The sequence below is a fragment of the Elaeis guineensis genome, chromosome 7 (assembly GCF_000442705.2).
Source record: "Elaeis guineensis isolate ETL-2024a chromosome 7, EG11, whole genome shotgun sequence".
Lineage (NCBI taxonomy): Eukaryota > Viridiplantae > Streptophyta > Magnoliopsida > Arecales > Arecaceae > Elaeis > Elaeis guineensis.
This window is the reverse complement of record NC_025999.2, coordinates 102,457,992-102,474,593: the sequence shown is the minus strand read 5'-3', so window position 1 is coordinate 102,474,593 and position 16,602 is coordinate 102,457,992. Positions and strand designations below refer to the sequence as shown.

The 16,602-nt window shown below is 37.6% G+C and overlaps 2 protein-coding genes across 3 annotated transcripts in view; one reads left to right on the top strand and one right to left on the bottom strand.

Moving 5' to 3' along the window:
- LOC105047931 (histone deacetylase 1) overlaps positions 1-13,809 on the top strand; it is a 38,466-nt gene extending 24,657 nt beyond the window's left edge. Inside the window, exon 9 of one of the 2 annotated variants that reach the window (XR_012142554.1) lies at positions 13,658-13,809. The gene's annotated coding sequence lies outside the window, so the exon portion shown is untranslated. The remainder of the gene's footprint in view (positions 1-13,657) is intronic. The other variant, XR_012142551.1, reaches the window with a different exon arrangement.
- LOC105047933 (uncharacterized) lies at positions 4,519-14,949 on the bottom strand. The gene is made up of 9 exons (XM_010927081.3): positions 14,575-14,949; positions 14,218-14,305; positions 13,149-13,262; positions 11,680-11,762; positions 10,656-10,770; positions 6,598-6,689; positions 5,161-5,226; positions 4,949-5,042; positions 4,519-4,791 (listed from the first exon to the last, which is right to left on the bottom strand). Exons 1-9 carry the CDS (start codon positions 14,832-14,834, stop codon positions 4,684-4,686), a joined length of 1,020 nt encoding a protein of 339 aa, XP_010925383.1. The 5' UTR covers positions 14,835-14,949; the 3' UTR covers positions 4,519-4,683.
- Positions 14,950-16,602: the final 1,653 nt, after the last annotated feature.

Genomic DNA, 16,602 nt, shown 5'->3' with positions numbered 1-16,602 from the left:
ATGTAGTATGTATTGCTATGTACTGAAAATGAGGAAGAAAGAGAATGGCTTAATCATGAGACTAATAACTCTGTTAATAGAAAAGTCTTTGACTTTTAAACTTACTCTTTAAGATTAATATTAAGATAAATGTGGCATACTCTGAAGGCCGCCTCATATGATATTTTATAGTCCCCGCCCCATATGATTTTTGTTTTGATAGACCGGATTGTTATTATAGATCTAGTATGAATACATCCAAAAAGATCAGAAAAAAAAAATATCTTTGAAGACCGAAGGAAAGTCTTTGATATCAGTTCACACCGTCTCTCCGATATACTTGACCATATAAGAGGCCATCTAGTCAGTAGCACTTTTGGCCTCACGATAAACGTGGTGAATCTCAATGGAAAGATAACTCTTCGCCATGCATTGGCTATCATGAATGAGAGAATGCATCACTGCTGACGATGGTTGTCCACATAACTAGGCTACCACTGTGATGGTGTCCCCCTCAATCACAAGTCTCTCTGCTTTAAGTCTCAGTCTAGCAAAGATAATATCTATCCACACCACACATAGCTCTACCATCGAAATCGTGCTACCGATGAAGTAACAACCATCGACAGTCAGAAATCTGGAGTCCAGACCATGAATCATAAATCTCACTCACCCCTACTACCTCTGATATTGCCATCGAGGTTGACCTTGATATAACCAAGGGATGGGGGCTCATAAGTGATGAACACCAAATGGGGCACTGTCGGAGCAGCCATAGTCCAAGTTGTCCAGGTCAAATTAGTCGGTGTGCAGTGCATGACCTCCCTAGCCTGGAGTGAGGCTCTCTTAAGGATGAGCCTCGCCGACTGTCAAACTTCCTCGAATAAATCTGTTCCTAGCCAGTCAGATATGATAGGCAATGTAAGCCACTCGAGTACCCATGGCCCTAGATGAGTCACTCTCCAAGCTCCTCCGAAGGACCTCTAAGAAGGTCTGAGTAGGCTCTGTGGAGGTAATGGTCATGGCATGAAGGTCGGCCATCCTCCACACCTCGCAAGCATGAGGGCATAGGAAAGGACATGATCAACAGTCTTCTTCAAACTATAGGATAGATAGGTCATCGGAAGCTTCATGCCTCTAGCCCGTAGAACCACCCTAATCGAGGGCCGATGCCAAGCCACTTTCCAAATGAATAAGTTGATCTCAGATAGATATGCAGCCTTTAAATCAATGCCCCATCCAATTGCCTGGTCGAGAGCCCCCTGTAAGCCTCGTACAAATCTCTAGTCACTACTCTCGAAGTGCAAGTGGATCCCTACACTCTCATATCTGGGCTGGTATGAATAAGCAGCATAATAGAAGGTACCCTCTCCACCAGCTTTACGCCAAAGAGGTGAGCAACTAAGCCAACATTCCATCCATTTTTCTCTGACTAAAATAGATCACAAACGTACCTCGACTTGATGATCTTCATGTTCACGAAGATGGGCCATATGCTCAATAGCAACTCATAATCCATTATTCTCGTAGGATATCAATCGTCTGACCATCACCCACAAGCTATCTGACTCGATCCAGGGCCATTTGAGTCCGAGAACAAATCTCCCTTCACACAAAGGAGCTGCACCAAGTAGGATAGATAGCATTATCAAAGAACCAGGAACCATATCAGGCCCTCACCATTGCACTCTAGAGACTATCTGGCTGTAATAAAAATCTGGTTGCATGTTTAGCAATCAACGTCTTGCATTTCATCACAAGGGACTGGATTCCAAGACCCCCATCTTTGGTGGGTGAATAAATCATGTCTCAGGCCAATAAATGGACACCACCCCTGCTCCAGTGAGATCCCCATAAGAAGCTCCTGAAGTATTGCTTACATCTTATCGAAACGATCTTCGACAGTATGATGTGGGACATCAAGTAGATCGAAATTAAGCTGAGCACTAATTTGACAAGTGTGACCCTGCCCATCATGGAAAGGCTTCTAACCTGCCATCCTTCCATCCAATCCTAGATCGACTCCTCAATCTTCGTACATTCTGTCCTTCAGAGCCTGCACCCAGTGATTGGAACCCCAAGGTAATGACATGGTCCAATGTGCTCCAAGATCTGCAACCTATCATGGATCAACTGTCTCAAATGGTCTTTGATCTTCGGACTGAAATACGTGGCTGATTTTAGCGAGTTAACCTTCTGCCCAGATGTCCCGCAGTACTCCAAAATATGTCAGAAATAAGCTGCATTCCAAACAGTCACTCAGCTAATTAAGAGACAGTCATCTACAAAAAGAAGGTGCATAATCGGCCTAACTCCTGGTGCGGGCTCGTAGGGGTCGAGATCCTGCACCGTAACAGCCGCCTGCAATGCTCTGGACAAAGCATCAGCATAAAAAATAAAAAGGTAGAAGGATAGAAAATAATCTTGGTGGAGACCAACCATAGACTGGAAGTAGTCGATCGGAGTGCTGTTAACCAGGAGTGTAAAGAAAAGTGATCGGACACAACCCGCAATCCATCTAATCCACTGCTCATTAAATTCGAAACTCTCTAGTGTGTGCATCAGAAATTGCCAAATAATACGATCATACGCTCTCTCCATGTTGAGCTTGATGACAATGAGACTGCGTGGAATAGGAGCCCTCTATAAATCATGCATGATCTCCTGTGCAACCATCACATTATCATAGATGCTACGACCTCCGGCAAAACCTTGAGCTTAATTCAATGGGAAAGAAGAAGACATAGGCTTGAGCTAATCTGACTCAAATAAACTAGGGCAAGTAGGGCTAGGTAGATCATTCACCATTGGTGCTAGCCACAATCCAAATATAAAAATGAAGGGGGTGCCGCTAAGTAATCACCCATCCATTCACTGAGTTACCGGACTGATAGAAATTGGTGCTCCACACAAAGGGTAGATCATGTCCCCAGAATTGTCCAGGCAACTATCAATCTTATAATAGATCGGTGAGCGATATAATAGATGATTTCAAACATTTGTCCCCGATAAGCCCACAGAATTTTCATGCATACCGTGGTCATTCTCTGTTACATATAGATACTGGTTTTTGGGTTGCCGTCATCGCTTGCAGCAACCTCGACTTAACCTTTCCAACAGTCGTGTGTATGAGCTCTTGCTTTTGATGGAATACGCGCAATACCATCGCGCTTCTAATCAAGCCGAGCTCAACAGACGATGTGCCTGAATGACGGGTTTTTCGTTTGCCTCCAGAACAGGGGCTTTTCGCATCGCAGCAATAATCCTTTGAACGTCCTACAATTAAGCTATAAGTAAAAGATATCAGGTATAAATCTGATTACGCTAACAAACCACGAGTATTCCCTCCAGAATTAGATTGGAGCAAGCTCCTTGACCAACTGCAGGATCTGAACATACATTTTGATCGTCAAGGGCATGGGCCTCCAGATGGTGATGGGGACTCTGGGTGTAGTGGGGCTTAGACAACTAGCAGTCCTCTCGTCAACGTGGAACGCATGCTTGGCATTGAAGCAGCAACTGCATCATCAAACAGATATGGTTTACCTAGAGAGGCCATAAGATGAAAATTAATGGGCAGCACCCGATGATCTTGGCAGAGTTGATGACTTGCAGAGGTCAGGTGCCGGGGGCCAAAGATGAAGAAAATAACCTTAATCCTGGCATCATTTGAGAAGACAGCAGAATATTTGTGCTATGCAGCCAGTGGGAAGGAAGACTCTCTTGCAAGGACCAGAGAGTCTAACACACTTGCCATGGGTGTTTTACCCAAAAAAAAAAATTTTGAGTTAAGAAGAATATTAAAACAAATTACTATTTCTTCATGCAAATTCTTGTTTAACTGGAAAAAATTTTCAGGGTGCTGGTTTTGATTTCTTCATTGCTGAAGATATAGCTTCCATGACTGATTGATTGCTTTTACCTTTACATTCTGCCTCTGTTTGAATTGTAAAAAATTGGCAAACAGCAAACTTTCTAGTTAGGCTTGTCAGCAGTCAGATGCAAACAAAAGATTAGCAGTTAATTCTATCCATTTAAGTTGAAGACCAGAAGTCATGGTATCAAATTCTGTTGAAGAGTGCATTGAGGGTTGACCATAACAACAGAAAGAGCCAAATTGCCAAACAACTCGTGAATCCGCCTAAAATCCAGCTCGTTGTAATAAAGGAGTAAAACTTGCAGCAAAGAGGTAAAGTTCTCCTAATTTGTCCAATCAAGCTATTAAGGAGGGAAGGAGGGGAAGGAGAATTATCAGTATGCATGAATATAAATGTGTGTTTTTATGCATGAATATAAATTTGTCCAATCAAGCTATCAGGTACAAAATCTCCCAATCAAATTTTAATCCCAGATGGTTACACCCCAATTCTGGCCAATAAGTGTACTACAGGTGTATTTGTTGGCCAACTAGGTGTATTGGGTTTGTTTCCTGCGTACCTGTCTTACACCAGTTTAAAGGTTTTTCTTTCTTGTTTAAATTAGGTACTTCCAAAGGAGAGAAAAAAAAGGAAAGAAGATTCCGATGAAGAGGAAAGGATATAACAAGAATGTATGATAGCGAAAAAAATTTAAAGAGAATGTAGTTATTGGTCAAGTAAACATGCCAAAATCTCTAAAAGATGGTTTATTTAATCTATGACAAGCAAAAAAACAAAATAATGACTTGATGGTTTCTATTATCTTTTAAGGAATGCAAATCAAGGTTCAGCTGGAGATGGCTTTCATAAACCAATTTAGTGACGTAAACACGCTCATGGCTTTACCCAACAATGAAGGCTCCTCAGATTTCTCAGCTACACTGCCAAATATAACCTGCAAATAATAAAAAGATATCAAAGAGGGCACATTTGACACAAATCACATATATAAGTATAGGTAACATTTCATAGGGGATCTTAGTTGTTGCAAATTATTGATGAAGGGGCCAGCCAAAAGACAAGTTCGAGAATACTCAATGCTAGAAACCAACCTCAATATCTGCTGCATCAGGACGGGTGGGTTGTTCTTTGGCTAGCAGATATCTGTTTGGCCTATTTACATCGTCATAGAACACTTTCCACATTCTGCAAAACAAACCAGACCAAGAAAGGGGGTAACCTTATCAAGTTGCTTCTGCTTAAACATATGGAATCCAAGCTGAACACATAGATAAGATGCTGACAATTATAACTTTTTGCTCACCCAGGATAGCATCTGAAGATTGCACCAGATGGCAATGGTCTTAATGAGTAAACGATAGTAAAAGTGCTGCATGTACAAGACAGAATATTTAGCACCTGACCAAATAAAACTAATGAACAAGGAGAAGACGGCATTCTCAATTGATTAAGTACTGCAGCCTATCAGTACAGGTAGAGCATATGTACTTATGGAGAACTTAGAAGTTGTTTAGGTGTACTGGTCAAGAATAACCTCTTTTTTTGGATTAGTCAGGTTGGATTTGATTTTCGAACAGCGTATAAACTGAAGAGTACTGAGAGCTCAAGCTGTAATACCTCTCTGATAACCATAACTGAATTCCCTTCAAATGTCAGCAATGAAGCCGCATGGACAACTCTAGTAAATTATAGGTCATGACCCACAATGTTATCAATGGCAACCAAAAGAGACTAAAAATTTCTACTTTCGAAACTACGTTCTTACCAAGATTGGGTGTTTGATGAGAAAACATTGATCTCTCTCTCTCTCTCTCTCTCTCACTCACTCACTCACTCACTCACTCACTCACACGCGAGCATGCACACACACAAAAACACAAACACGCACACTAGTATGCCTACCTTGCCCCTGAGTCTCAAAACAGGTAGCCCTGCATGCCACTCAAGCATTTACAGCCACATTCCAAGTCACACCCCTCGTTCAACATTGTACTACCAACAACTGCAAGCACCGGTAAACATCTTTACTATCAAAGACAGGAACAAAAATGCTTTACTACAATGTTGCACTGCAGTGGCTGTAGAAATGTCCCGTACCTCTTCCAATATTTTGCTAGATTGTCTTTCCCATCAAGCCAATTGTTCACTGGAGCAAGCCACCTTTGTGCATACAAGCAAGTCTCATGCCATGACTTCTCACTACCACAGATGTGCTTCAAGTCATCCTATCAACCAACCAAGCCACCCTTTGATGCCAACAGATTGAACCACAAAATATGATATCCTAATGTTATAAGTGGCTCCTTGCAAGTGCAGTGTGAGTCATAGGACCAATCTATCATATGAAGACACCTTAGGACATTACTATGTTATAGCAACCTTGCATGAGCAAGAACACCAACATTTTTCAGAACCTCTCATTTACCATGCGCCTTTTTTCTGTAATGTCCTCATGAGCAGGTGTACACGGCTATATTTGTTTCTAGACAAGATTTTCTTGGCATCAAATTGAATGAATGAGCAAATCTATACATAATATAATAAGATATAACATATAAAAGCTTAGGATGAAAGTTATATCTTGCAGAAGTTAATGATATGAAAAACAAAGATGAAAGAAAAGAGATACATGCAAATACTAAACGTTACCAATATTAAAATCATGATTTCTAGTCTACACAACCATACACAGAGCAGTAAAGGGACATGAGGTATGTCCTGAATTCAGGAGCATGCTCACCTTAAGAAGTATTTACGCAACTTGCGGACATTAAATCCAACTCCAACATCTCCACTGACAAGGCGTGGGTTCCACATGATAAGAGATCTTGGCTAATGCATATAATCAGGAAGGCTTTGTAAGAAAAATGATTACTGTAGCATGTAAAACTGCATTGCATAAATGACATGAGCATGCCCCAGAATACTACATAAGTTTTTTTGATTGAACATAATACTACACAAGTTTGATTTGTTTTTTTAATAAGTTTGAAGCTTTAACTAACAGCCTTGAGCAACAAGGAAATGGTGGACAGCTAACCAGTGTTTGGAAGCTGTTGACTTGGACAGACACATTTTAGGGACCGGGTCACGGGTCAACAATTCAACTACAGGTCGACCATGGGTCTCTTTATGAACCCATGACATTATAATAAAAAAATAATTAAATATCAATAAATAGCAAAAAATGCTAAAAATTTAGAAAAGAAAATGGGGAAAACATGAAAATTTTATGATAATAAGTCAGTCATGTAACCTTTGAAAAATTATAAGAAAAATTTTATATAATGTGGAAAAACATGCAAAACTGATTGATACTTTTTAATTATTTAAAAATAATTTTTTTTTCAAAATATCCAAAAAAATGGATAGGACTTTGATTTTTTATTCAAAGAAATCAAAACTTATTTAATTTTATATACCTAATGAAAAATATTCATAAGTATAACATATCATAATAATAAATAATGCATGGTGTCTTGGTGGTTGAGGTTAGTAATTGTTTCAGTGATCATGAGTTTGATTCTTAACTACATCACCTTTTCTCCCAACATTTCTAGTTGTATATTGGCCCATGACCAAATCAGGTCAGGCGGAATTCGAGTTCACTTGCCAAGATTGACAAGTTTGACCATTCAACTAGGAGGTTGAATGAGTTTTTTGCAATTCTAGGTCCCTGGATAACTTGCATTGCCTAAGTTCATAGGCCATGGTTTGGCAAGTTGACCAGGTTGAGCCATTCAGGTCACCAAACACTACGACTAAAGTTAGGTCAACAGCATATCAAACAAGAAAGATTAAAATGACATAATGAATCATAAGTCAAATAAATGGCAAAGAAAAATCCATAAAGCCAAAAGTAGTTAGAATAAGCTTGTTGATTATCATTAGAGTAATGATTACTAGAACATGACACATGCTATGCATGTGGTAGGATTTAGCCCAATAGAGCAGTGGAAATGCAAAGCTTCACCAGCACCACTCCAGAGTTTGGATTATGTAGGGTATTAGATATACAAATACAACATCAAGTGTCTTCTATATATTACATATTCCACATGTTAAACTCAAAATAAGTTATGATCTTCCAGAATTGAGAAGGTTACCTTTAGGGCCCATTCTTTTATGGGTAGATATCATGAAAAAGTTGGTCAACTTTTTTATTGACCAATTTACACATGTTCTTACACTTTTCAAAATGGATAAATTATTTTTTCATGGATAGTATTTAAGAAAAATTATAAGGACACCTCCTCAACTTTAGCCCAATTTCACTTGCATCCATATACTTTAAAAAGTGTTAAATTGATCCTTCTAGTAATCGATATGTTTCAATGTGATCCAACCGTCTATCTCCATAAATGAAATGGTATCACATGACTATTATATGATACCATTATTTTATAAAATGATAAAAATATTCTTATCTCCACCTCCTCTCTCCTCCCTCCTCTCCGATTGATGCGCTCTTCCATCACCAGCGACCCTCTTTCTCCCTCTTTCCTTCTCCCCTTCTCCTCAGCCATTTCTCTTCCTTTATGGCAGCTCATTCCACCTCCGTCCATTCGTCCATCGCCTCCCCTTCCTCTGCCTCCTTTTCGATTGATCCCTTCCTCCATCACCGATGTCCCTCTTTCTCCCTCATCCTTTCTTCTTCCCTTCCTCCTCATTCATTTTTCTTCCTCCATGACAGCTGCCTCCATCTCCACCCATTCCTCCACCGCCTCTCCTTCCTCCTCCTCCCTCCTCTCCGATTGATCCTCTCCTCCTCCGTCGCCAGCATCCATCTTTCTTCCTTCTTCTTCCTCCTTACCTATTTCTTCTCCTCCATGGGAGCTCCCTCCACCTCCGTCCGTTCCTCCACTGCCTCCCCTTCCTCCTCCTCCTCCCTCCTCTCCGATTGATTTCCTCCTCATCCTCCTCCTCCACCTCCAATCCGTCCATGAACCATCCCCCTCCATGCGGCCTCCTCCTCTTCCTCTCTCCTCCCTTTCTCATCCTCTTCCTCCCTCCTCCCTCCTTTTCAATTGATCCCATCCTCCCTTCCTCCTTCAAGCCATCTATAAGTCATCTTCCTCCACAATGGCTCCCTCCTTCTCATCCTCTTTCTCCTCCAAGCCCACCTATGAGCGAGGGACATTTCTGTCCATTGAAAGAAAAAGATAACACCATTTATTGGTAACTAAATATCTGGACCATACTGGAACATATCAATAACTAGAAGGACCAATTTAATACTTTTTAAGGTATAGAGGATATAAGTGAAATTGAGCTAAAGTTGAGGGGGTGTTCCTGTAATTTTTTCTAATATTTATCCGTGAAATAGAAAAAAAATCTTATCCACCTACGAATGGCTAAATCATTTTCTCATTGACTGAAAAAATAATATTTTAATTCATTCCTAATATACACTTAACCGAATAATAATATTAATAATATAATATAATATAATAATATATTATAATATAATATAGAATATTATATTATAATATTATAATAAATTATTAAAATATAATATAATATTATTAATATAATAAAAAATAATAATATGATATTTTATGTTATATAATAATACATACTAATATAATATATTACAATATAATAATATAATATATTATACTATATTATTATACACAATAATATTATTTAACATATATTATATTATATTATATTATATTAATATAAGATATTAATAAAACATAATATAATATATATTATTATAATATATTATAATAATTGAATAATATAATAATACAATATATTATTAAATAAAAATATAATATTATAAATTATTATATATTATTATATACAATAATATAATATAATATACATTATGCTATATTAATATATGATATTTTATGTTATATAATAATACATACTAATATAATATAATATATAACAATATAATAATATAATATATTATACTATATTATTATACACAATAATATTATATAACATATATTATATTATATTAATATAAGATATTAATAAAACATAATATAATATATATTATTAAATAATATTATAATATTAGATATTATTATTATATACAATAAAAGATATTAATATAATATATATTATTATAGTATATTATAATAATAATATAACATGTTAATATATTATAATATATTGTTATATATAATAATATTTATATAATATATATTATAATATATTATTATATACCATATTATTATGATATATTATAATATATTATATCATATTATTACATATAATAAATGGTATTATAGAAAATATGTATAAATTTAACAACTTATTCAGAAAACTAGTAATGCAAAAGGACATTGACCACAAATTTTTGAGCCATTTTTCAATGCATAAAAAAAATATGGATAAATTATTTTTCTGCCTAAATATTGTTTGAAAAATACTTAACTAGAAAAATATAGATTTCTGGATAAATTTTTTATCCTCAAAAGAACGAGCCCTTAGGGTACAAAAGAAATGAAAAGGAACTTTAAAGCAGCCTGTTGTCTATAGGACAAAATAATGACCAAGGAAATAGAAAAGATGTATAATTGATCCAAGCTTAACCAAAATAAACATGTAAATAATATCAAGGTTACTTGTGACCTTTGCTTTTCTTTGAGGAATAAGTTAGAGAAGAGTCTATCTATAACCACACATTTATCACTAGAACGAGAATTAATCTTTCAGCATGCAAGGTCAGTCTTTAACCATTCCAGTAAAAAAGGGAGAAACTTCAGAATTTTCCCTTAAGATATAAATCACAAACAGAATATCTGACAGAATTTTTTCTTTGAGAAAGAAGTCACATACAGGGTCACCTGAAAGATGAGCTGCAATGCGTTCCACATAATCCAACATCTGATAATCAGGAACTATCATCACTACAACTTCATCTTCATCATCTACAGGCTTCCGGTCACTTAAGCTGCATGATAAGTCAGCAGAAAACTTAAATTACAAATAGAGAGATCTAATAATAAGAAACTCAAAATTACAAATAGATTTTTGATGCTATGAACATAAGATGATTGCAGGACGGTGAATATGTGCATAGCAAAATCTAAAGACATACTTAAGCTCTCATAATCATCACCAGATTAATCAGAAACCATGTTACAATTTGGCTATTTGACTGATAATTTTTTCTTAAGAGTTAGAGTTGAATGCGTATCCTGTGATAAATGTTACCTTTTTCTCCTCTTCGCCCAGACACTTCCCCGTGTAAGATACCTGAAGGCCTTCTTATCAGTATGCATAGGCAGTGTAATCTAGAAGTTAGTTTCACTACCGGCCTATTGGTTGCTTAGGTCTCTCAGCAAGCTCCTTGTCCTTCACCGGGAGCTCAACAGAATCTCAGACTTCAGAGGGTTGACTCCAAATTGAAAATGATTGATAAAACTTTTCGAACCTTCATGAATCCCACCTTGGTCCTTGAATGTGACCCCAGTTTTTGGACAAAAGTTTGTTGGTTAATTGGTTATATCAGCAGAAAATGCAATACATTGCACTACAGAATTAAGCACAGAAATGAGAGAAAACTGAATAGCCAGAACTTGTTCTATTGATGAAAACTGAGAATGAATGATTTAATGATGCCAAATTTACTCAATTAGCTCACTGAGACTACCCGATGTTTTACTCACATCTACATCCTTTTTGGTTTTAATAATAGTCTAGTCACCCCATAGTTAACTTGAATTTCATGTATTCTACTCCAGCCTCAGGTAGATATACTATTTTTTTTTTCTTTTTCAAAACTGATTTTAAGTTTTGTTATAAAAATTTAACACATGATATTTTTTTACTGGATGGACTGGTAAAAAAGAAAAAATACCTGGAAAATCCAAACTTTGCATCTTTCCACTGATATTTTAGAAGAGCAGCTGCCCCAGCATCAGGAAAAATGGCTTTTACTCTCTAAAAGTTAACCAACCAGTAGAATTTAGTGTATGAAGATTGAAAGTAGCCAAGTTTTGAGTAGAGAATTCCATAAAAAGATGAGCAGAGAAAGGATAACTTTACCCTTTACTATAGGTAGGCAGAAAAGGTATTGCATAATTACGCAAACCATGGCAAATTAATTTATCAATTATGCAAAACACATATGTAAGACACCTTCTAACAAGGAGAACAAAATAGAAGAGTGGAAGAAAAAGAAGGAAAACAGTGTGCATTGGTGAAATATTTCAACTATTTTCAAGGTGTGCAGGTAACATATTAGATTGCATTGTTGTCAGGACTAGTTTATTCGAAATCATAGTACCCAAAAAATTTAATCAACTTATAGAATGTTCCCTAGTCCATGATCTTTTATAGACCAACGCTTTTAGTAGTAGTTCACCTGAAATGAGATTAACTTATCTCCAGCATGGTGTAAAAACGAGGTGGCCAAATGAATGAAGACAATAATAGAAAGTGGTTCAGTCTCTGTGCAAAACACAGAAATCATCCAACATAAATAACATGTGGAGCCCCAAGCAGAAGGACAATATGTACAGGTGAAGGTTAATCCTTCAGAACAGAACCAAAAAGAATCGTTCTAAACCTCCATTATAGTGGAATTACACTTATGTATTGAATATATTTGTTCAATGCAGCCAAATCTCTCCCTATATATATATATATATATATCAAAATAAAATTAACTTATGGTTATGAGATATAGACTAATTTGTTAAGATAAACTGGCTAACAAAAGATTAAGTTTAGAACTACAATGCACTGTTTCTGGACCATTACTCATTTAAACTGTTTTCTTTTCCATCCAATTTTGTTGTTTTTTTATTGTTAAAATGAACAAATAAATACACAAGATCCATGAATCGACTATGTTTTATTTAGCTACAAATAGATATCTAGTCTGATTTTCACAACTATGTGAATATGAAAGGTCTGGAGTTGGCATAGCCTCATCATAGAAGTATCGAATCTGCTATCAATTTCAGACATTTCAAACAATGAAACTTCCAATAAAGAACTAAAGAAAGAAGCATTAATACAGATCCATATAACAAATAATGCTCTGTTGATGGAATAAAGATGTTGATTATCTTAATGTGAAAAAAAAAAAAAATACATTCCAAAGCTAAAGATTTCTGATAATTCTAGCCTTTCTAATATCAAAATCATATATGCAACCTTGAATATGGTCTAATGGATTATAATGCCAGCACATGGTCTCAGTAACATCCTAGGTTGAGCTCTAGAAGAGAACATATCAGGGTAAGGCCAACCAAGGGGAGACTCAAAAAATGGATAATAACATTAAACTCAACCAAAGATAACAGTAATAATAATGCAGACCTGGATACCTGTTTCTTCTATTAGTGATTCCAAAAATATTCTAGATAATTCCCACAGCTCTGCTTGAGCTCCTTCAGCATCAAGAAATTGTAATTGAGGGATTAAAAGTTCTACCTGGAAGTAAATAAAGAATCCATGTTTATGATTAAACAATATCAGTAGCAAGAAAAGTACATGGTCAGCATAAGTTGAGTACATTAACCAACTATATGGAACCACAGCCTTCAGACTTATCATAAAGCAACTTGAGTACATAAATCTCCTCTTTGTGATTAAAAAAAACTTGCATTTTTGGGCTCCAGATTCCAAGCGCTTTTTCATATTTTTCTAATCCATATTTCTTGTTAGAGAAGGTAATCTCAGAATTGGATTGTGTTATGTGGATTAACTGAACTCGAGCATGAATATTTCTAGTTGATTGGTTGGAGGCCCGTTAACCATAATGTGACCATTAATAAGACTCAACTTGGTTGATCCGCAGGTTGTTGACTAATCCTTTTGTTTTGCAGCACAAGGAAGAGAATGAAGTAGAATAAGAAATGATCCCTTAAGCTGTGATGTCATGGATTTGAAAGGAGAGGAAGCAGAAGTTCTTGGTGAACAAGTTCAAGTTGGCGGATTGTCTAATTATTTAAATTAAGAAGGAATTTAGATGTTTGATATTATATCATGTGATCTAAGGAGGGAAGGCTTTCAACTCTGAGTCAGAATAGCTGAGATTTATTCATGATAATAGCTGTTTGAACTTTCAATTGTTGGTTTAAACTTAAAAAATAAAGAAAGGGGATTAATTCCGTTCAACATCTCAACCTTGCCCCAATCGCTGGTTGGTAATTCCTTGTGCTTCTATCTACTTGAAAATATGTCTCGCACACGTTATCCTCCACCATTCACAGCAAAAAAAAAAAAAAGCAAGAATAAATGAAATAAAATGAATCTATGCGCTCTAGAGAACAAAGAATATAACATAGATACACTGCATTTGATATTAAGAAGGGAGGGAAAAAAGATCAACTCTTGCAATCAAATTATTTTCAAGAACAGAATTCTTCAATCATTATGAACTTACTATTGCTCGCATTCCCCCTGAAGATATGAACATAGCGCTCGCTTGACTTGACCGTCGGATCGCATCCACCAGATCTGAAGGTAAGACGCTGCAAAAAGAGCAATCCAATAAAACAAGATAAACAATATCATGTGGTGGTTAATCCGCCCATTATAATCTAGTAAACGAAAAGAAAGGAAATTCCATTGAGGCACGGTAACAACTACAGCAGTTCTTGAAGATTATAACAAAGATCGCATTCGTTGAAAATTTGCAACCCTATCTATATATTTTATCGGCGAAAAAGATTTACTTCCAAAGTGCAGCCACTAAAACCAAGAAAGAGTAGGATTAAACGTGACTGGGGTTTTCAAGAACCTGTCGTCCTCTGATTCTTGTGGCTGTTCTTGATCGGGTGTCTGGGATTGGGCGGAGTCGGGGGGGGACGACGAGGGATTGCCGGCGCTAGAGTCCCCGCGGTCGAATTTCTCGAATTTGCCACGGGCAAGAACTCTTCGGTTCCGTGAGGTGGCGAGCATGGGGAGGATGGCAGGAGGAGGGAGGCGGAGAGAGGGGTCGTGAGGGGGGTGGTGGTGGAAGCGATGATAAAGAGAGCAGGAGGAGACAGAAGCAGCCATCTTCAAGAAAGCTAGGCCCCAGATTTCCCACTTCTTATTATGCCCGCCTTACCGCTGAGGCGGTACTTTACCGGTGGATTTTGCTACTTGAAGCCAGTGGTGGCCTCTGGCTTCCATAGGACCGCCAGAGCAGTAGATAATGCAACGGGCAACGAGAAAGTAATTAAATAAGGGAATATTCAAAAAAAGAGATAATTAAAAAAATCCTTTTTTCCCACGAATATGCCCTTGCTGTTTTTTTTAGGAAAAAAAAAAAGAATGTGCACTAGTTTTTTTTTTTTTTGGTATGCAGATATGCACTAGTTTTGAGAATTCGGTGAGAGACAAATTTCAATTAGGCGCCTATTTTGTGGATCAACCTTGATTTAGATTTTAAGGTCTGGACCTATTTAAATCCGAAGCTGATCAAACAAGTATTTGCATCTAATTTTAGAATTCAAATTCGATCCATTTTTTTTATATCAAAATTTCACATTCCGGGTCGGTTCGAATAGCGGCTATGCTGTTTGATTTTAAACGGTTTGGACGAGGCAATTTTCTTTAACTATTGTGATATCACGTACTTTGGTACTATTTGTTGTAGATCTGGTACAATCTATTATGCTAAAAAAATAAAAAAATAAAAAAAAGAACATACAATTAAGTATGTTGAATAGTCCAAGTGCTATTTTCATGGGATATGTAAGCTACCCTCACAAAAGCTCACTCAAATTTCTCAAGAAGATCCTCTCACAAACCTGCCAGTATTAGGATCCTCAACATCTTTGGACACTTTTTATGACGCAAACCGTTACATCATATCTTTACAGTTGTTCTGTCTAATGCTTTACTGGCTCTGCCTGTATCTGCTCATGCTCGGCATTTGCTAAACTCTTTTCGGCTGCAACCCGAGCTCTCTTTAGTGCACTACTTCTCTGTTGCCCACAGGGTCTTTTTAAAGGCCTAAATCCGAGCCAAATCCCGACTCCAACGCAAATTGGGCTTCCTAACAGCACCAAAAAATCCACCAAACAATTAGATCATGCCCGGCACCTCTCTCGGCCATTCGATCATGCAATCGCATGAAGCGGTCCACAGAAAATCCCGTAGACCGTGAAAAATAGGATGGAAATGGGTTCGATCCACGGTGCACCACATGAAATGCACAGAGAAACGTCGCCGAATCCACGCATGGGGCGTGGATCGCGTGAAGACTGTACGGGCTGTGCCTGCACACACCTGCCTAGGTGTAGGTTGCACCTCTGCGCGTGTCTGCCTGGGCCTGGGCCTGGGCCGCTCGCCCGTAGCTGGCAGCACCCGCCCATGTGTGCTTGGGCCGCGCTTGCGGACCTGGGCGCCCTTCTGGCCTGTGGGCTCCTTCTTTGCATGGGTTTTCTCCATTTAGGCTTGCTATGGGTCAAATTCGATGCGTTTTCTCAATAATTTTTACCTCGACTTGATATTCGGCCTCCATATGATTTTAAAAGCTTTTGGATCTCACCTCCATGCTCTAGGGCAAATGCCTGCTACTCATGGATGGGCAAACATAGGAGTCAAGCCGGGCCACTCGATCCTATCTCCAATCTGCATAACGTGAGATTTGCTCAGGCTAGCCACTTGGCGACATCGCTCGTCATGCTCTCGAATCTCCTGTCTCGTACCCAATCCATCTCTATCTGGAACTTCACCTCGCACTGGGCTCCTGCTAGCATCTTCCACGTAAACGGCTCTTCCTTGTATAAGAGAGCATCGATCAACTCTTCATGGTTGATCTCCATCTTGATTGCGT